Below are 21,813 nucleotides of genomic sequence, written 5' to 3' on the forward strand. Positions count from 1 at the left end.
GCACGATCTTTAGGGAGGCTGGTGTGGCACGATCTACAGGGAGGCTGGTGTGGCACGATCTACAGGGAGGCTGGTGTGGCACGATCTACAGGGAGGCTGGTGTGGCACGATCTACAGGGAGGCTGGTGTGGCACGATCTACAGGGAGGCTGGTGTGGCACGATCTACAGGGAGGCTGGTGTGGCACGATCTACAGGGAGGCTGGTGTGGCACGATCTACAGGGAGGCGTGTGGCGTCATATACAGGGAGGCGTGCGGCATCATATACAGGGAGGCGTGCGGCATCATATACAGGGAGGCGTGCGGCATCATATACAGGGAGGCGTGCGGCATCATATACAGGGAGGCGTGCGGCATCATATACAGGAGGTGTGTGGCATCATATACAGGGAGGCTGTAAATAGTGTCTAGGTGAACATGTGACCTTCCTTTGGGTGTTTTCAGGGGGCTGGGACAAAAAAAAGCCTGACCAATGAAATTCATCAGTTTTTTTAATGGCCATGAAAAACTGATTCAAAATGGATGTCAAACGGCCATTAAAAACTGACAGATGGACTGGAAATGGATGAAAATTTAGAGACACACTGAAGCAAAATGGCCATGAAAAACTGACAGTTGATCAGTTTTTAATGGACATTTTCTTTCACTGTCGTGTGAATAAGGCCTAGCGCCTCATTCACACGACAGGGTCCAAGTGTCGGCCGTTTTTCCCGGCCGGTTTGCATCCGGTTTGCATCCGTTCCGGGCTGTGTTGCCGTTTTTAACGGCCGATTTTGACCCGTTTTGCATCCGTTTTTTTCCCCTGTTCGTTTTAAAATTGGATGAATTTCATTTAAATTTGTTGCCACACACAGCCCTTTGGAGATAATGCCACCCAGCCCCCTGTAGGTAATGCCACCCAGCCCCCTGTAGGTAATGCCACGCAGCCCCCTGCAGGTAATGCCACGCAGCCCCCTGCAGGTAATGCCACGCAGCCCCCTGCAGGTAATGCCACCCAGCCCCCTGCAGGTAATGCCACCCAGCCCCCTGCAGGTAATGCCACCCAGCCCCCTGCAGGTAATGCCACCCAGCCCCCTGCAGGTAATGCCACCCAGCCCCCTGCAGGTAATGCCACCCAGCCCCCTGCAGGTAATGCCACCCAGCCCCCTGCAGGTAATGCCACCCTGCCCCTTGTTGGTAATGCCACCCTGCCCCTTGTTGGTAATGCCACCCTGCCCCTTGTTGGTAATGCCACCCTGCCCCTTGTTGGTAATGCCACCCTGCCCCTTGTTGGTAATGCCACCCTGCCCCTTGTAGGTAATGCCACCCTGCCCCTTGTAGGTAATGCCACCCTGCCCCTTATAGGTAATGCCACCCTGCCCCTTGTAGGTAATGCCACCCAGCTCCCTGTTGGTAATGCCACCCAGCCCCATATAGGTAATGCCACCCTGCCCCCTGTAGGTAATGCCACCCTGCCCCCTGTAGGTAATGCCACCCAGCTCCCTGTTGGTAATGCCACCCTGCCCCTTGTAGGTAATGCCACCCTGCCCCTTGTAGGTAATGCCACCCTGCCCCTTGTAGGTAATGCCACCCAGCTCCCTGTTGGTAATGCCACCCAGCTCCCTGCAGGTGATGCCACCCAGCCCCCTCCCCTGTAGGTGATGCCACCCAGCCCCCTCCCCTGTAGGCGATGCCACCCAGCCCCCTGTAGGCGATGCCACCCAGCCCCCTGTAGGTGATGCCACTTAGCCCCCTGTAGGTGATGCCACCCAGCCCCCTGTAGGTGATGCCACCCAGCCCCCTGTAGGTGATGCCACCCAGTCCCCTGTGGGTGATGCCACACAGCCCCCTGTAGGTGATGCCACCCAGCCCCCTGTAGGTGATGCCACCCAGCCCCCTGTAGGTGATGCCACACAGCCCCCTGTAGGTTGCACCCACCCCCCCCCCACACATTTCAGGAGAAGTCACTGACTTCAATGTCCATATATGGACAGTGTAGTCACTGACTTCTCCTGGAGAAGAATTCCCTTCCACAGGTCGGGAATTCCGCTTCAGAAGTGAGTGACGTCACTGTGTCCATATATGGACAGTGTAGTCACTCACTTCTCCTGTAGCGGAATCCCCGGCCATAGAGTCGGGGATTCCGCTTCAGAAGTGAGTGACATTGCTGTGTCCATATATGAACAGTGTAGTCACTCACTTCTCCTGTAGCGGAATCCCCGGCCATAGAGTCGGGGATTCCGCTGCAGAAGTAAGTGACATCTCTGTGTCACTCACTTCTCCTGTAGCGGAATCCCCGGCCATAGAGTCGGGGATTTCGCTGCAGAAGTGAGTGACATTGCTGTGTCCATATATGGACAGTGTAGTCACTCACTTCTCCTGTAGCGGAATCCCCGGCCATAGAGTCGGGGATTCCGCTTCAGAAGTGAGTGACATTGCTGTGTCCATATATGAACAGTGTAGTCACTCACTTCTCCTGTAGCGGAATCCCCAGCCATAGAGTCGGGGATTCCGCTGCAGAAGTGAGTGACATCTCTGTGTCCATATATGGACAGTGTAGTCACTCACTTCTCCTGTAGCGAAATCCCCGGCCATAGAGTCGGGGATTTCGCTGCAGAAGTGAGTGACTTCGCTGTGTCCATATATGGACAGTGTAGTCACGCACTTCTCCTGTAGCGGAATCCCCAATCCCTGGCCAGGGATTGGGGAATCTGACTCCTACAGGGAGCAAAAAAAGACCCTCCTCCTCCTCACATGCACTCTGCAGTGTGAGGAGGCGGAGGAGAGAGAGCGCGAGCGACGGAAGACACGACTGTCACTCGGGACACATTCCGGTGATGGCCGTGTATTACCCGACCCCATAGACTTCTATGAGAGCCGGGTAAACGGCTGAAAATAGGGCATGTCCCATTTTTTGACGGCCAGGTTTCCCGGGCTGTCAAAAAAATCGGTCGTGTGAATAGCCCCATTAGGGGTCTATTGTTCCTACTGCAGCCATGTGACGACCGATTTTTGAACGGCCGTCACGCGGCCGGGAAACCCTGTCGCGTGAATGAGGGCTTAAAAACGAAAACACGGCCCGGAATGGATTCAAAACAGATTCAAAACGGCCGAGAAAACTTGATCGAAACGGCTGTTTTTATCAGCCGACACTCGGACCCTGTCATGTGAATAGAGCCTTACATAGGACTGCAGGTAACAATTACATTATCTGCACTCAGAGGGTTATCACTGTGTGTTATCTGTGGTGTTACATAGGACTGCAGGTAACATCTACTACATTATAACTTTACCCTGGGTGAATAATCTATTATTCAGCAAACGCTTCTGCATTTTTCGTAGGTTTCAAATTTTGGTAATTAAGTATTTGTAAAAAATATAACTATTTTAAAACCTATCATCATTCCTTTTGCTAGCAAACCCGTGTAACGGGTTTTCTATACTAGTATTATATATGGAAGGGAGGAAGGGGGGAAGGGATATAGAGTAGATAATCTCTATACCATTTGGATGTCACAGTCCAGAGAGCATCTGATACAAAAATATACAGGAGAGACCAGTCTCAACATAACCATGCAGCGAAATGTGGACCAGATTTAAAAGAGGACTATGAAAGCCAGAAGCGGGACACTATCTGAGTGGTCATGATCATCAGTCATCAGAGATTCCATTCTATGAAGAAGGTCCATCTCAACCACCCATTCTCTAATCCTGGGAGGCTCAGTGGACTTCCAGTTTCTAGGAATGACAGTATGGGCAGCTGTCAGGAAATGTCTAAGAAGTCTCTTTTTTTTAATGCCTGGTAGAGAACCAGGGATCAAGGACAAAAGTGCAATCTGAAGAATGGGTACCATAATAGATTCCACAACCTGGCTAAGATGTCAAAAATAGCCTGCCAGAGAGTTTGCAAAACCGGACAGGACCACCAGATGTGAAGCATCGTACCAACCTCCATATCATAACACCAACACATTTCAGACACCTCAGGGTAGAATTTGTGTAAAATCTGAGGCAGCGATACCATCTAGTTAAAATCTTAGTTATTTTCCTGAGCGTGACTTGCTGTATGCATTTTATGGGTTAAGAGAAAAATTCTATTCCACTCAGTTTCCAATAGACGGACATTAAGCTCATGCTCCCATGCGTTTACGGTTTACGTATGCAAGAGGTTGATCAGTCAAAGCATCCAAGAGGAGGATATAGAGCGTAGAGATTACTCGACTAGGTATGGACGATTTAAAAGTAGTAGTTGTGGTCATTTGTAGCCCACTAGCGAAGCAGAACGGAGGAAGGTCGATAATTGAGCATATTCTAACCAGGAAAGAGTTCCCAGGACAGGTCCCCTGAAGCACTGAAAATTGAGGAAGTCTGCAACCATCTGTCATCACCTGACATAGCCGAGTGTCAGTAGAGGAAGACCAGGCCAAAAAAACAATCTTGTTGGGAACTCCGGGTTGTCAAAGAGGGGGCTGAGAAGCCCAAGTCTGCGCGACAAACCGCTTCTAATTGTCCCAAAGAATGAGGAAGTGTTGAGTCAGTACAGAGCGAGTAGAAAGAGTAGGTTTATGGTCTGGTAGGATCTAAATACCCCTTTAATGATGATTTTCAAGAGATTTCCAAAAGATTTTCAAGTTGCTATTCAGAAGAAGAAAGTAGCGACTACTTTTTAAAATCACTCAGAAATCCATAGCAACTTACTTGACTCAAGCAATTTTTAAAAGATTTTCATAGCTACTCAATTCATTTTTATGGACCGTGATTTCAGAGCGAGTTTTTATTTTTGTAGCCCTAGCCTTCGGATAAGGAAGCTTTGGGATGGAGGTGCCCAGATTGATTGAAACTGTTACCGATCTTGATATTTTCAGATCTGACATTGTCAGATCAGGCAACAGTCTTAGGCTTCATGTACATAATGCATGGAGGCATACTGAATTACTGTTCCATTTTTTTTAGATCTGTATTGCAGTCCATGTGCCGCAGTTTGGTCTTTCAGTGCAAGTCCATAAGGCACAGTATCTCCCCTAGTATCAATGTGCGTACGGAAGAATTACTCAGGAAAACATCATGAGCATTCCACAATCTAATTTTCTCTGAGTTCTCATAAAAATCCATGAGAAAAGACCTTCACACAGTCACACACACGAGCAGTAGAGGCAATAGAAGTCTATGGGCAACGTATTCTGGATCGGAGTTATGATTTTGCACTCACTTTTTAAGAACTTTTTATAGATTGTATATTATGGACATTCAGTAGACTAATGTGAAAATTCCATAGCACAAAAATTATGAGTATTTAAAAAAAATGATGTGTTTTATATACCCCACAGGAACATGATATTATTATAATCCATCGCTGAACTAGATGTGTATATCTTTTAGATCTTTTGTGGGGATTTGGAACGTATTGAGGCTCTGAAACTCATTAGAGGGTTATACATGAAATTCATCATAAATGTTTTACGTACATTAATGTTGGACCTGTGTGGCCATGTTTTTTTATTAAAGAAACAGTTCCCCGAAATGTGCCTATAATACATTTATTGAAAATCGGGTTTGTGTATTTACCTATTTTTTTGTTACGTTTGTCCCATTGAAATGTTAGCATTGTGAGTGATAGGGTGGTTGTGCACAATTTAACAATTTGCAACTAGTTTGATAGTCAACTACGATCATCTCAACGTATAAAGACTCTTGACGACCACTAAAAACATTTAAAATCGCAAGTGCTAAAAAATGTTAATAGCAATGTTGCAAATCGCTGTGTATAAAATCCAATTGCTCCATGGCAATTAAAAAGGGTTTGGCATTCAAAACCGTCCAGAAACATTCACCATTTTAACTTTTCTCCACCCTTCTCCATGTGACAAATTCAACATCTACGCAATATCGAATGATCACACGTAAGGACTCGTCATATGCTTTCTTTACCATCAGGAACTATAGTCGAACAAGCAGTCGAATCGCTGAATTGTACAGAATATTGAAGTATCTAAATCCACCCATAAATTTTGCTGTAGTTAAAGAGGCTCTGTCACCAGATTTTGCAACCCCTATCTCCTATTGCAGCAGATCGGCGCTGCAATGTAGATAAGAGTAACTTTTTTATTTTTTTTAAAACGAGCATTTTTGGCCAAGTTATGACCATTTTTATATATATATATGCAAATGAGGCTTTCTAAAGTCCAACTGGGCGTGTTTAAAGTTAAAGTACAAGTGGGCGTGTATTGTGTATGTACATCTGGGCGTTTTTACTTCTTTTACTAGCTGGGCGTTGTGAATAGAAGTGTATGATGCTGACGAATCGGCATCATCCACTTCTCTTCACAACGCCCAGCTTCTGGCAGTGCACAGACACACATCGTGTTCTCGAGAGATCACGCTGTGACGTCACTTCCTGCCCCAGGTCCTGCATCGTGTCGGACGAGCGAGGACACATCGGCACCAGAGGCTACATTTGATTCTGCAGCAGCATCAGCGTTTGCAGGTAAGTAGCTACATCGACTTACCTGCAAACGCCGATGCTGCTGCAGAATCAACTGTAGCCTCTGGTGCCGATGTGTCCTCGCTCGTCCGACACGATGCAGGACCTGGGGAAGTGACGTCACAGCGTGATCTCTCGAGAACACGATGTGTGTCTGTGCACTGCCAGAAGCTGGGCGTTGTGAAGAGAAGTGGATGATGCCGATTCGTCAGCATCATACACGTCTATTCACAACGCCCAGCTAGTAAAAGAAGTAAAAACGCCCAGATGTACATACACAATACACGCCCAGTTGTACTTTAGAAAGCCTAATTTGCATAAATATAAAAATGGTCATAACTTGGCCAAAAATGCTCGTTTTTTAAAAAAAACAAACGTTACTGTAATCTACATTGCAGCGCCGATCTGCTGCAATAGCAGATAGGGGTTGCAAAATCTGGTGACAGAGCCTCTTTAAAAGAACAAAAAAACAAAAGAAAAACGAAGATCAACATGGCCTATTCATTTGCAGCTTTATGTAAATTAAGTTTTAAGATCCAATTCACTACAATGCAAGATGTTCACTCTTTTTGCTCTGCTTTGGCCATATAGTAGGGGGAAAAGATAATATCGGGTACATGCCAAAATTCAGGAGTACAAGGTCAGACAGAGGGCAATTGGCAGACAGTAGATTAGACTGCAGAAGTTGGGGCAAAGGTCAAAGCACGCTTACAGTAAATATAAAACTAGTCAGTCTATTGTAGTAGTGTAGGGGGAAGACAAGACATAGAAATCTGAAATAAACAGCTTCTCCGTACGTAATCTAAGACTATAAAAGACATACAGCAGGAGGTCACATTGACGACATCCAGGCAATGGACTGGATTAACAGGCATTCTTAAGAAGCCCAAGAGTTTATATGTTAAATGAGGTTCTTTAATGTTAAAGAGGCTCTGTCACCACATTATAAGTGCCCTATCTCCTACATAATGTGATCGGCGCTGTAATGTAGATTACAGTGGTTTTTATTTTGAAAAACAATCATTTTTGAGCAAGTTATGAGCAATTTTAGATTTATGCTAATTAGTTTCTTAATAGAGAACTGGCCGTGTTTTTTTTACTTTTTACCAACTGGGCGTTGTACAGAGAAGTGTATGACGCTGACCAATCAGTGACCAATCAGTGTCATACACTTCTCATTGCTCCAGCCCAGCTTCTTTCACTGCACAATGATGCTGATTGGTCACTGATTGGTCAGCGTCATACATTCCTCTGTACAACGCCAAGTTGGTCATTAAGAAACAAATTAGCATAAATCTAAAATTGCTCATAACTTGCTCAAAAACGATAGTTTTTCAAAATAAAAACCACTGTTATCTACAGTACAGCGCCGATCACATTATGTAGGAGATAGGGCACTTATAATCTGGTGACAGAGACTCTTTAAACTGGGTTCACACCTGCGTTGGTGTGTTCCGTTTTTCATCTCCGTCAGAGGAGCAGAACAAGGGAATGACTGAACCAACGGATCTGTTGCACAACGGATACTGCTGGTTGCCGACGGAACCTATTGACTTTAATGGGTTCCGGCGGCTTCCGGTTGGGGTGTCCGTGATTTCACCGGACACAATAGCGCAGCATGCAGCGCTATCGTCTCCGGTAAACTGCCGGATCTGCGACGGAGGCCCCTAACGGAGACTCTGACGCAGATGTGAACATAGCCTTACTTGCATATTTCTCAGTCTGCATATGAACACCACTTTCCCACTCTGTAATGCAGACTACATATCCTTGTCATGATGATATTGTGGCATGAATACTTTATTCTTTTGCAGCTATGCTGTTATTTATTCCTCTTTAGTGTTTTTAAACTTCCATAAACCTCTTATATATTGAGGTGATGATCATACTCTCAATTTATATTCTGTTGTTTGTTTCTAGGTCCCCTACGTCAAAGCAATACAGCATGTCTCAAACTGGAGAAAAAGTCAAGGTATGTGCTATAATATTAATAGACCAAGAAGTGTAATCATTCCAATAACCACAGCTTCTTCCATAGACTCATATGGCCTTTACGTTAACTTGTGTCTTGTCCTTTTCGTCTTTTGTTTACAGTCGAGCAACTGTACGAGAGAGGCGCTCAATGGGTTGCGCGGGGAGATATGTAAATAATGCTGTTATTATTATTTTCCGTTTTTTTCTAGTTTTCTGACTCTGCTGGCTATGTGGGATTTGCTAACTTGCCCAACCAGGTTCACAGGAAGTCTGTAAAGAAAGGTTTTGAATTCACTCTTATGGTGGTTGGTAAGTATTTGGGACATTTCTTTTATTATAATTTTTTTTCCTTGTGACCTTCCCCCTTGCTGAAATTCTGACAATCATTGACCTTTCAGGCTGTTATGTACACACCCTGGCCCTATTTAGCAGCATTCACATATAAATATAGCTACAATAGTAGTTGAAACTTGTAAACTTTTCCTTTGAGTTAGATTTTGCCTTCTCCCTTTATTGAAGCTGAACTCCAGGATTCCCTTATGGACTCAGTATGTGAGTTAGGCTACATTCACACGAGCGTGACCGATTTATGCGCATAAAATCTATCCATGTATCTGTGCTTTGCGTGTGGCATGTGTTTTTCACGCACTCGCAAGCACTTTTTTTTTTTTGTGCATGTGCAGCCGTGTGCTGTCCATTGTTTTCACGCACCCATTGACTTCAATGACCGCGTAGGTGTATGAAAACGCACCAATGTAGGACATGCAGTGAGTTTCACACAACGGACACTCGCTGTGTGAAAACTCCCGCATGTGTGAATAGCCCCATTGAATCAATGGGGCCGTATGCTGTGCGTTGTTTCATCACACACCACACGGACGAGATTCACGCTTTTGTGAATGAGCCCTTAAAGAGGATCTGTCACTAGTTTAGTAATGCCCCATCTCCTAGCTTATCTAATCGGCACTGTCACACTGATAATAGTGAAAAATTGTGTCCCAAAACATTTATTATTTTAAAAGTTATGAGCTTTTTTTCTAAATATACAAATGAGCCTATACTTGACAAATGAGTGTTAAAGGAATAGTGTCGCCAGAAAAACATGTTTTTTTTTTTTTAATTAAACATTTAGTGTGTAGGTGATTAAACATTGTTCAAATTTTTTTTTATTTTTTTCACGAGTCAGGAAATATTATAAATTGGATTCAAATTTATAGTATTTACCATTTCTGGTCACTAGATGGAGCCATTCCCAAAATTGCAGCATTGCATGTGGTAAAGCAACCACATAGCTTTTCTGCTGCAAAATTGGGTAAAAAGCCCTCGCTCTAGTGAGCTCTCAGCATCCCCCCCTCCTTTATCCTGGCTAGTGCCGGGATAAACGAGCGGTTTGAACGGTCTAACCTCCTACACTGTGTGTCGCCATTTTTTGAGCTAACACACAGTGTAGTAGGTTTACATACAGTAGTAAACGTACACAAACATGAACATACATTGAAATCTCTTACCTGCTCCTGCCGCCGCGGCTCCCTCCGGCCCGTCCGCTCCGTCTGCTGCCGTTGGTCCAAGTGCACAAGTCCGGAAGCCGCGACCGGAAGTAGTAATCTTACTGTCCGGCCGCGACTTCCGGTCCACAGGAAAATGGCGCCGGACGGCGCCAATTTCAAATTGGACTGTGTGGGAACGGCGCATGCGCAGTTCCCACACAGACGGCGTACACAGAAGTGGATGGGACGGGAGCCGTTCTTAGTCCCTATGGGACTGTGGCTGCCGTATTCCATGTCTGTATGTGTCGTTAATCGACACACACAGAAATGGAACAAAAAATGGCAGCCCCCATAGGGAAGAAAAAGTGTAAAAATAAGAAAAAGTAAAACACAAACACACAAATAAATATAAACGTTTTTAATAAAGCACTAACATCTTGAACATATGAAAAAAAAATTTGTGATGACACTGTTCCTTTAACAGCTGCAATTTTCCTGAGGTGGAGCTAAGTCATAGCCTCTGACGCTGTCCTATCAGCATGAAGCTGCTTCACACAGTATGAGCGACTCAGGCTGGAACGAAGGATCACTTAAAACAGCCATATCCTGGGCTGTGGACCTCCTAGAACAGTGGTGGCATATGAAAGAGGAGATTCTAATCTTTCATATGACACCAGGATCACAGTTCTGGCTGTGACACAACCGGAGATATCGCCAGTTGAATACACAGTCGGGAATGGTAGCTGTATGCTATAAGATCACGCTGTGTTGCTGGGCAGGGAAGGGGGAGAAGCTGTATGCTGATTGGACAGCGTCATAGAGAAAACATTACACCGCCCAGAGTGAAAAGAAAGAGTCACCTCCTATTTGGCTATTAGGGCCACATTAGCATATTTAGAAAAATGCTCATAACTGCACATAATAAAAGTTTTTGAAAAAAAATAACATTGTAGTTATCAGCAGCAAAGCACCTATTAGATTAGTTAGGAGATAGGGAATTAATAAACTAGTGGCAAATCCTCTTTAAACCCATTGACTTTAACCCCTTCACTGCAGTTATTTTTCATTTTCACTTTTTGCTCCACACTTACCAAAAACCATAACTTTTTTTTTTTTTTCCCTTCGATACAGCCATGTGAAGAAGATTTGTAGTTTTTCACAGCACCATTTATTGTACCATATAGTGTACTGGGAAACTGGGAAAAAATTCTTTGTGGGGTGGAATAGAAAAAAGAACATTAATTCCTCCAATGTTTTTGGGGATTTGTTTTCATAGAATTCACCGTGCTGTAAAAACGACACGTTAACTTTATTCTGTGGGTCAATAGGATGTTGCGGTATATAGTGATTTTTACAGGCTCCTATTAAGCCCTTAGATGATAAACCTGGGGGCTTTTATTAGGCCCCCAGGCTGCAATGACAACCATCAGCACACCGCGATCGCATTGCTGAAGGCCAACAGGCCGTCGGTGGGGACTCCCCCTCTTTCTAAGGGCTTAGATGATGCGGTCACTATTGACCGAGACATCGAAGGGGCTAAAAGAGCAGGATCCCGAGCGTTGCAATGAAGTGTCGGCTGTCACATATAGTCAACATGCTCAACTTGTGGTGCAGGCTCAGACCGTGAGTCCGCTTCATACTTTACTAACGGACCATCCGATTCAGATGTGAACTGGACCATAGATTATTGACTTACTTCAGTGTTTCATGTTGTAGTATGTGATGCATGTTGTTTCTTAAAAAAACAATTCTTTACTTGCAGGAGAGTCAGGTTTGGGGAAATCTACCCTGATCAACAGTTTGTTCCTGACTGACCTGTATCCTGAACGGTATATACCTGGAGCTGCAGGTACTCACTGAATCTTGTTTTATCCCTTACTCTATATGTACTTGTCCTTCCCTGACTTGGCATCCTTTAGAACTTTACAGTTGTACTTTTTGCCAGTTTCACATCTTTTCTTTTTTTTTTTTTGATACATTGTTGTCCACACATATAAAGAATGAACAATGGTGACATTCTCTGGACAGCGCTGTGAAATATGTTGGTGGCATACACCCATCAGCCATCAGCCATACTATTAAAACCACTGACAGGTGAAGTGAATAACATTGATTATCTCATTACAATGGCACATTTTAAGAGGTTGGATATATTGGGCAGCAAGTTAATAGTCCGTTCTTCAAGTTGATATGTTGGAAGCAGGAAAAATTGGCAAACGTCAGGATCCAAACAAATTTGATTAGGGACAAATTGTCAGAGCATCTCCAAAATAGCATGTCTTTCTAGAGTGTTCCCAGTATGCAGTGGTTGGTAACTAAGGAAGGACAATGGTGAACCAGTAGCAGGGTCACGTGTCCCTAAGGTTTATTGATATGTGTAGGGAGTAAGGGCTAGTTCGTCTGGTCTGATTCCGCAAAATAGCTACTAAAGCACATATTGTTGAAAAAGTTACTGCTGGCTATGATAGAAAGGTGGCAGAATACCAAGTGCATCATACTTTGCTGCGTTTGGGGCTGCATACTAGTCAGAGTACCCATGCTGACTTATGTCCACCGCTGAAAGCGCATACAATAACCACTTGAGCATCAGAATTTGACCATAGAGCAATGGAAGAAGGTGGCATGGTGCATGTGTGTTGCTTACCTTAGGAAAAGATGGCATGAGGATACACTATCGGATGGAGGCAAGCCGGTGAAGGCATAGTGATGCTTTGGGCAATTTTCTGCTGGTAAACCTTGGTTGCTGGCATTGATGTGGATGTCACTTTAACACGTACCACCTACCTAAACATTGTTGCAGACCAAAGAGTTCAAGGTGTTGACTTGGCCTCCAAATTCACCATATCTAAATCCGAACGAGCATCTGATGGATGTGCTGGAAAAACAAGTCCAATCCGTAGATGCCCCACCTTGCAACTTACAGGACTTATATCATCTTCTGCTAACGTCTTGGTGTGTCCCAAAAAGTTTATTATTTTAAAAGTTATGAGCTTTTTTCTAATTATGAGGCCATGCTAGACAAGTGGGTGTCAACACCAGCGACTCCTGAGGTGGAGCCACTTCACAGCCTCTGACACTGCCTATCAGCATGAAGCTGCTTCACACAGTGTGAGAGACTGAGGCTGGAGGGAAAGGATATCATTTCAAATAGCCAAATCTCCAGCTGTGGACTACCTAGAACAGTGTTTCTGGTGGTATATGAAAGATGAGATTCTAATCTTTTTTTATGGCACGCAGTTCTAGTTGTGAAACAAGCTGGGAAGAGGAGAACTGTATGACACTGATTCTACAGCATCATTCAAAAAACATTACAACGCCCAGAGTGAAAAGAACGAGTAACCTCCCATTTGGCAAGTATAGCCAAATTAGCATATTAAGAAAAATGCTCATAACTTTGCAAATAATAAATGTTTTTGAAAAAAAATTACACTTTAGTTATCAGCATCATAGCACCTATTAGAAAAGTTAGGAGATATGTCATTAATAAACTAGTGACAGATCCTCTTTAAATTAAAGTTGTTCTTTGTTTTGCTCTTTCTTTCATACTCTTTGGCTATTCCATTTTGAAGCAGCTTTGAAAACTGTTTGGCCCTGTTCACACACAGTTTTTTTGCAGGCAGAAAATTCTGTCTCAAAATTCCGTCTGTTTTCACCCGCGGCCATTGAAGGCCGCGAAATACGCTTTCTCTGCCTCACATTGATGTCAATGGGAGGTCAGAGACGTAAACGCCCGAAGATAGGGCATGTCGCTTCTTTTTCCCGCGAGACGGTTTTTACGCTCGCGGGAAAAAATGCCTCCGCCTCCCATTGAAATCAATGGGAGGCATTTTCGGACATTTTTTGGGGCGTTTTCCGACACGGTTTCCACGTAAAAAAAAGTGTCAAAAAACATGCCCTTTCACTGCACGTTTCAAGAACTATTTATTTCCCATAAGTAATATTTGTGTTAAGCTGTTTATTTTCTTTTTTTTAATTCGGTTTATTTATAATATTTAGTTACAAATACCGAGGCAAAACCGCCTAACAATCAACAGAAACAGTCAACTCAGTATACATCTTACAATTCAGATACATTAGCATAGCAATTATACATGTGAAATTCACAATACAAGTATAACAGTCACGTTACAACCACTCAGTCACCTAGTTAGTAGTGTCAGAGACAGCGCACCAGGGAGCCCATATCTTATCGAGTTTGGTAGGACATTTACGATGGTGATATAGAACTTTTTCATACGGAAGTAAGCCTTTACTAGAGATTTCCACTGGGCCAAGTCAGCTACCGCAGGTGCCATCCACCGGATCGCAATGGCCTTACGGGCCATAAATAGGGTTTCATGAAGAAAACATTTTTGGTGGCGTGAGTAGGAGTCATCCCCAGTCAGGACAAAAAGGCAAAGCAGTGAGTCTTGTGAAAGTGGGGCCCCCATAATCCCAAAAACATAAGACAGAACCTCACCCAATAGGATGAAATATAAGGGCACGTCCAAATCATATGCCAAAAATCAGCAGCTTCCTGGTGGCATCTCCGACACTCGGTGGACGGAATCAACCCCATTCTATGTAAACGTGTCAGTGTTAAGTAGGCACGATGGTTGATATAGAGTTGTGTGAGCCTATTGTTAGCAGCCGGTGAGACCAGCAGATGGGAAGACAGCATATTTCCCCAATCATCATCGAACAAGAGAGGTAAAACTTCTAGCCAACCCGCTTTAGCAGGTGGGACCCGTCTGGTGCAGGAAACCTGCTCTAGAGAGGAGTAAATACAGGACATGCGTCCAGGCCTACTGTTGGTAGAAAATAAACTGATAATCTGTAGCTCTTTCAAAGCATGATGAGGATACCCTGGAAATTGTACAGTAAGGGCGTGTCGGAGCTGCAAATACCTGTAGAAGGACCGAGGGGAAATCTCATAATTATGTTGCAACTGCTCAAAGGTCAACCATAAGTCCCCTTCTATTAAATGTTTCAGGTGGGTAACACCGAGATCCCCCCAAAATTCAGCACCGTCAAGCTGATACAGCTCGCGAAGCATAGGGTTACGCCATAAGGGCCAGGATACAAGGGGCCCAGTAATATTAAATAGTTTCTTAAGCGCTGTCCACACCTGTTTGGCCACGCGATGCCGTGGTGTGGCTAGAAATCTTGGCAAGGTGCCTCCCTCAAGGTATACGAGCAAGTCCGACACTCCCCCCAGAAAACATTCGTCCCCAGCAGAGAACCCCACCGACATCCAGGGGCCCAGATATCTCCGCTGAGAGGCCACATAGTACAGAAAAAAAATTTGGAAGAGTCAAACCCCCCAGGTCTTTAGGGCGCTTCAACACCTCTAAACTAAGTTTCACTCTGGATCTCGTCCAAAGAAAGGCTGTCAATATGCTATCAAGCGTGGCAAAGAAGGACCTTGGAATGGGAGTCCAGGCGTGCTGAAAAGTATATAAAAGTTTAGGCAAAATCAGCATCTTAACTAGATGAGCACGCCCAGCAAGTGACAAAGGGAGCCTGCGCCACGCCGCAGTTTTATCGCGAACCCAGCCATTAAGAGGGGTGATGTTCAATCGTATAAAATAAACTGGGGTAGGAGCAATGACAATACCCAAATATTTGAAAGTAGGTACCACCTGCAAAGGGAGGCCTCGAGCCGCTACATCCGGGTGCGTCCCATCCAATGGGTATAGCACCGATTTGCCCCAGTTAATACGAAGGCCTGAGTGGCGACTGAACTCATCAATAATAGACATAGCAGTCGTCAAAGAGTGTTGAGTATCTTGCAAAAAGAGGATTAGGTCATCGGCATACAGTGCAAGCTTCGAAGCAGTCCCCCCGCAGGCGAGCCCAAGGACCTCCCCAGAGGATCTAAGACTAATAGCCAGCATCTCAATAGCTAGCGCAAATAGTGCCGGAGACAGGGAGCAGCCCTGTCGAGTACCCCTAAACAGAGAAAAAGTGCCCGACAAACCCCCATTAGTAGTACGTTGGCGGAAGGTGAAGCATAGAGAAGTCGTACCCACTTACAAAACACATTTCCAAAACCAAATTTCCCCATGCATGCCCCCAGGAACTCCCATTCCAAGGAGTCAAAGGCCTTCGCCGAATCAAGAGAAACCATGACTCTATCCCCAACCAAATCATGCACCACTGAGTTATGTATATGTACCCTCCTAAGATTTATAGAAGTAGACTTGGTAGGCATAAATTTGGTCATCATGTATTATGTCAAGGATAACTTTGTTTAATCTGAGGGCCAGGACCTTAGCCAGTATCTTGCAACTTGTATTAATAAGAGATATCGGCCTATATTATCCACACTCTCCACTATCGACGACTATGGTAGCATCATACATCGAGGGAGGGAGACATCCCCGCAATAAACCTGCATTGTATGTGGCCAGTAGCTGAGGGGCCAATATCTCCCGGTAGCGGATATAAATCTGCGGGGGAAGGCCATCAGGGCCTGGCACCTTCCCTGAAGGAAGGAGAGAGAGCGCCTCCGTAATCTCGTCCACAGTTAGGGAAGCATCATGGGCTTCAATCTGCGTAGACGTAAAAGATGGACATGGAAGGGGTTGTAAATAGGCCTTAATGGCAGCAGGAGATACCGTAAGGGTCGAGGAATATAGGTGCGAATAAAACTGCCGAAACACATCAGAAACGCCAGAAACTGAGGTGACCGCATTCCCTCTAGCATCCTTAATGGACAGTATGGGGGGGCGGAACCGTGAAGGTACTAGCCATATATGCAAGCAGCTTGCTAGACTGATTGCCTAACTCAAAAAATCGTTGCTTACAGAAAAACTGACGGCGCTCAGCCTTCACATGCAAGAGGAGATTATAAGCTTTCTGCAGATTCCTCCACGTACCAAAATGAGCCAGGGTAGGGTCTGCAATATAACTTATAACTTCGCTCCGCCTCAGACAGTTTATCCGCCGCACTCTCCTCCGATTCTCTCATCTGCCTCTTAACAAATTAAATAGAAGACCTAAGGCATCCCCTCAAATAGGCCTTAGCGGCATCCCAAGTTAAGGGGTTATCAGCAGGAGGCGGATTAGTAACAAATAGTGTTGTGAGCTGGTCAGGAATTCTATCAGGCTCCGGAAACTGGGATAGCCAGAGAAATGAAATTGCCAATTACGAGCCATAGGAGGCAATCCAACATCTAGAGAGAGCAGCATGGGTGAATGGTCAGATATACCCCTCTGTAGGTACTGAGCATCAGCAACGCTAAGCATGGTACGAGGAGTACAGAAAATATTATCAATACGGGAGAGAGATCTATGGGTGGGCGAGTAGCAGGAGTACAGCAATTCCTGAGGATGGAGATGTCGCCACAAATCACCCCAACCGACTGTATCCAGCCACCCTCCCAGTACCGATCTCCCCCCAGGCCGTCCCGCCTCCCGCGCCCGAACAAACCGATCCTTCAATGTGTCATGAACCATATTAAAATCGCCCGCACATATCACCTGGTGATCTGGATAGGTCAATGAAAAGGCCAGAGCCCGATTCAGAACAGACAGATCAGCAGGGGGTGGAATGTATACAAATAACAGGACTAAACGAAAGTTGCCTACAGTGCAGGCTATGAACACGTAGCGTCCCTCAGGGTCAGACTGGACAGACGTTATGTCAAATTGAAGGGTATTACGCACAAGCACCACCACCCCACCATGAATAGGAAGAATGACAAGAGCTATGCAGCCAGCCCACCCATCTTTTCCTCAAGGAGGGGATGTTCTGCGGCATGAGATGGGTTTCTAATAGGCACACGATGTCAGGAGAGTGAGGTTGCATAAAGGAGAACACAAGATTTATTTTAAGCGGGTTATTCATGCCCCTGACATTCCAGACCATCAATTTAAGCAGCGGACTAGCCATAGCAGAGCAGCATACAGTAAATCATGACATAGTTACACATCACACCCCGAAAGCCTGTAGCAGGTTGGTCAAGATATACAATCATATACATGCAATGCAGTATCGGAGCAGATAAAACAGTCCCATAGCTCACAGTGTAGTATAGCACATGTCCGAGTAAGATGCACATTGTAAGATACAAAAACAGTCCAAGATCAGTTACAATATTGTCATCAGATTAGAGATTTACCAATAGAATATTTGCAAAGTAAACAAATCGCTGCTCCTATTATACACATTTCACTGAGAGTTACCCACATGGGTTATAGGCAATATTTCTCAAATACTTGATCATAATCTTTCTCTATGCATACAGAAATAAAAGCAAGAACGAATATCAAACCAAACAAAAATGTCAAACAATCTCCCTCTCATTTTATCAGGAGATCCCACCTGAAACATTCAGGGCCTACAGGTCCCTCTATTTGTCGTGACTCCCAGGACCCCTCGGCATCAGCTTGACATGTAAAGCCTCCACCACCACTCCACAGACATTGTTAAGCTCCCCAGCATAACTTTTCCCCTTCAACTAAACTAGCCGTTCTAAATGTCTTGTGGTCAAATTATACGTGTTTGTACTCGTCATGCATTGCGGTATTAAGCAATTGGTGGATCTCCTGCCACAAGTCGCTCCTGATACCATATAGTTTGTTCAGTACAGACCTTAATCATCTGTTGAGTGTTAGCTGGCAGTATGGCAATAAAACTTTCCCAACTCTCAAAAATACTTTTGTACATGAGTTTCTTTCCTATTTGATGCCTCCACCCAATCCATCTTCATCAAGAAAGAAAGCTTGTCTAGATACATTTGAAACGGAGGAGAGGTGGGACGATTCCATGCATGTAAAATTGTGTTAAGCTGTTTAATGTAAAGCAATATAGTTAGTTGCTCCTATATCACAATAACACTTAACTCCCTATTTTATTTGCTAGAGAAAATTGAACGGACTGTTCAGATTGAAGCATCTACTGTGGAGATTGAGGAGCGCGGTGTGAAACTGCGATTAACTGTTGTAGATACTCCAGGCTATGGGGATGCCATTAACAGCCAAGACTGGTAAGTTGAGTCAAACATTGATGCAAAGGGTTAACAGTTGCTTTTTTATATGTTGTTCTTAAATAATCACTAACATTTCAACAAACTTGGCATAAATCAATAGTACAAGTGATTAGAAGAAACTTTGTGATATATCTTATGCCTCTTTCTCCACTTATTAGGCTTCTTTCCTCCCCCCCTCCCTCCTAACTGTTCACTCGCTCTGAATTTACTGCTAAATCCGTCTCCTCAAGACTAGATGGACTATCAGCTCACTGAAGGATTAGGTTACAGCTGCCCATAGAACTCTATGGAGAGAGGAAGGGGGAGGAGGGAGCAGGAGCAGAGTGAGAGAGAGGCACATGCTGCTGCAGTATCCTGGTAAGTGTTTTATCTCACCCCAGTGCTAGATTCACAGCTACACTGCTCATTACTGCTGTATGATGTCCTCCATGTTGCTGCTGCTTCTATATATGTGATAGATTGAGATAGGAGAACAGGATTCTCCTCTTCTATGTGTACAGTATATAGGAGACATGATGGCAGTTAGGCTCCACCCACTAGCTCAGAGAAACCTGAGAATTAGAGAGAGAGCTCGCAGAGGAATAGAAGTCATATAGAGACCAGAAATTATGTTATTCCTCATGTACCCACATATGACAGCTTATTCTGAAAATTACCTGAAGGGTTAAGTACGCTTTTAAGGGATTGTCCTGTCAGGACAACTGCTGTTCAAATGCCCTGTTAGAGCATATAATAGTCATAGTGGGTGGTCCTCCTTTAGGCTATGGGCATTGTATTTGGGTTCTATCCAATGAATGGGGCTGAGCTGCAGTACTACACTGTTTCTAGAAAAAAACAACCCCGTTAAAGTTTGTTAGTGTATGGGAAGCAGCTGCTGGACTAGGTTGTTAAAAATAAACACCCCATTTTAATGATGGCCCAACCTAGGTATAGCAACTGGCTGTGGCTGTATTTAACGTGTATCTCTACTTTTTTATTTACTATTTCACTACGTAGTCAGGACACTCTGGGGGGGGGGGGGAATTTATTACACAGGTTTTCTGACCGTCCTCACTTAATAAAAAAAAAAAGTTGACGGGCGTAGGCATATTTTATTACAGCGCTCTTTATATCAGGATTGGCGTATGAATTGCCAGTATTAATAAACCCCCTCTGTCTTTATAATGTATATTTATTATCCGTTGTGCTATTTTATCTTATTTTTTAGTACATTTTTAATTAGACCAAATTAATATCTATTGCAACCTGGAAATCATTAACAAACTGCCGTTGACAGATATATTATCTTTGTGTACATAAAAAGAGCAGATTTTTTTTCTACAATGCATATAGTGGAAAACTGAAAAATAAGTAAAAAATAAAAGGCAAAACAGTTAATGAAGATATGACACAAATTATAGATTTGACATTTACATGATCAAATTAATGATCAACAAAAGGTGGAACCTCTTACTAATGATGATCAGATCTGTGTATTCGCAACTGATTCTGCGGCCTGCATGTACCATACTATTTGAAAAATTATATGAATAGAATGAGAACATCATTATTTAGGACATGTACAATTTCCCTCTTCTTCTTTTCTCTTTTCTTATAGCATTTTTAAGCAAAGAGAAATTGGAGGGAAATCGTACATGTCCTAAATAAATATGTTGTCATATATATTGATACAAGTGACGTTTTAAATGCTCTGTCATCTCTGGGACTTTGCAGGTGTGACGGGATATGAATTGCCCATTGATTTTTCTGTCCCACATCAGCACCGGCAAATAAAAACCATGGAGCTTTATGTGTCTCCATTGGAGTAAGGGTTAAATGTGATAACTCTGGCTTACATTAGGTTGCTACAGAGCGATGTGCAGGAGTCCCCCCTTTCCTTCCGTTGCCGTCTTGCCCCTGCAAGAGTTCCCAGCCAGATTATTGTGTTTCAAGCAGTTCTTCCTGTTGATTGTGTGCTAATTCAACTTGTTTATTACATTGAAATGTTTCTGGCTGCCCTACTTGGATCCTTGTGACAATGCGCAGGTCACAGGCATCAACTATAATATAAGATCTGGAGCCACTACATGGATCTCTTATCACTGATTTTGTTCTGGAACACTTTACTTTAAAACAAAGTTACAGTCATTAAATGTAATCTGATTTAAGAGCGTGGGATTTAGGTTGAAGTCCGATGGTATTAATTGTGAAGTAGGAATCCTAATCAATCTGTAGCCAAGATGGCGGATTATATAGCTTTATTTATGCCATAAATTACTATAGAGGGAATAATAGTGAGAGCACTTTGAATGTTAGTCTGAGAAATGAGTTGAACGGAGTCTGCATTTTTTGTTTAAAGTGTACCTAATAACACTATTTTCGCTCAATATATGACTTTTAAATGGCATTATTTAGTTTTCCGCTCTGCAGACTCTATCTCTAATTCTCAGGTTTCTCTGAGGTAGTGGGTGGAGCCTAACATTTATTATGTCTCCCATACACTGCACACCTAGAGAAGTGGAGACTTTATTACATATATAGAAGCTGAAGCAACATGGAGGAAATTTATACATTAATAATACATCCGCATAGCTAAGAATCCAGCACTGGAGTAAGAGAGAACGCTTGCCAGCAGCCTGTTTCTTCTCTCTGCTCCAGCTCCTCCTCCCCTCTCCATAGACTTCCATAGGCAGCGTGTTTGCGTCTTTCTCTGCCTGTTCCCTCCTCCTGCTCCCCCTCTCCTCTCCATAGACTTCTATGGGCCGGAGCATCTGCATCTTTCTCTCTGCTCCCTCCTTCTACTCCTCTCTCCTCTCCATACACCTTTATGGACTGCAGCATCTGTGTCTCTTTTTCTTCTCCCTCCTCCTGTTCCACTCCCCTCTCCATAGACTTTTATTGGCATTGTCTCTGTTGCTCTCACTGCTTCCCCTCTCCAT

General features: G+C 44.0%; 1 protein-coding gene across 1 annotated transcript in view; it reads left to right on the forward strand.

Annotated features, from left to right (window-relative positions):
• The window catches only part of LOC142657377 (septin-2A), a 107,972-nt gene that overhangs the window by 27,188 nt on the left and 58,971 nt on the right, over positions 1–21,813 (forward strand). The window contains exons 2-5 of the mRNA XM_075832404.1: positions 8,380–8,431; positions 8,643–8,742; positions 11,683–11,769; positions 18,769–18,892. Coding sequence (XP_075688519.1) covers positions 8,405–8,431; positions 8,643–8,742; positions 11,683–11,769; positions 18,769–18,892 — 338 coding nt within the window. The 5' untranslated portion in view covers positions 8,380–8,404. The remainder of the gene's footprint in view (positions 1–8,379; positions 8,432–8,642; positions 8,743–11,682; positions 11,770–18,768; positions 18,893–21,813) is intronic.

This window comes from Rhinoderma darwinii, chromosome 1, assembly GCF_050947455.1.
Source record: "Rhinoderma darwinii isolate aRhiDar2 chromosome 1, aRhiDar2.hap1, whole genome shotgun sequence".
Classification (NCBI taxonomy): Eukaryota; Metazoa; Chordata; class Amphibia; order Anura; family Rhinodermatidae; genus Rhinoderma; species Rhinoderma darwinii.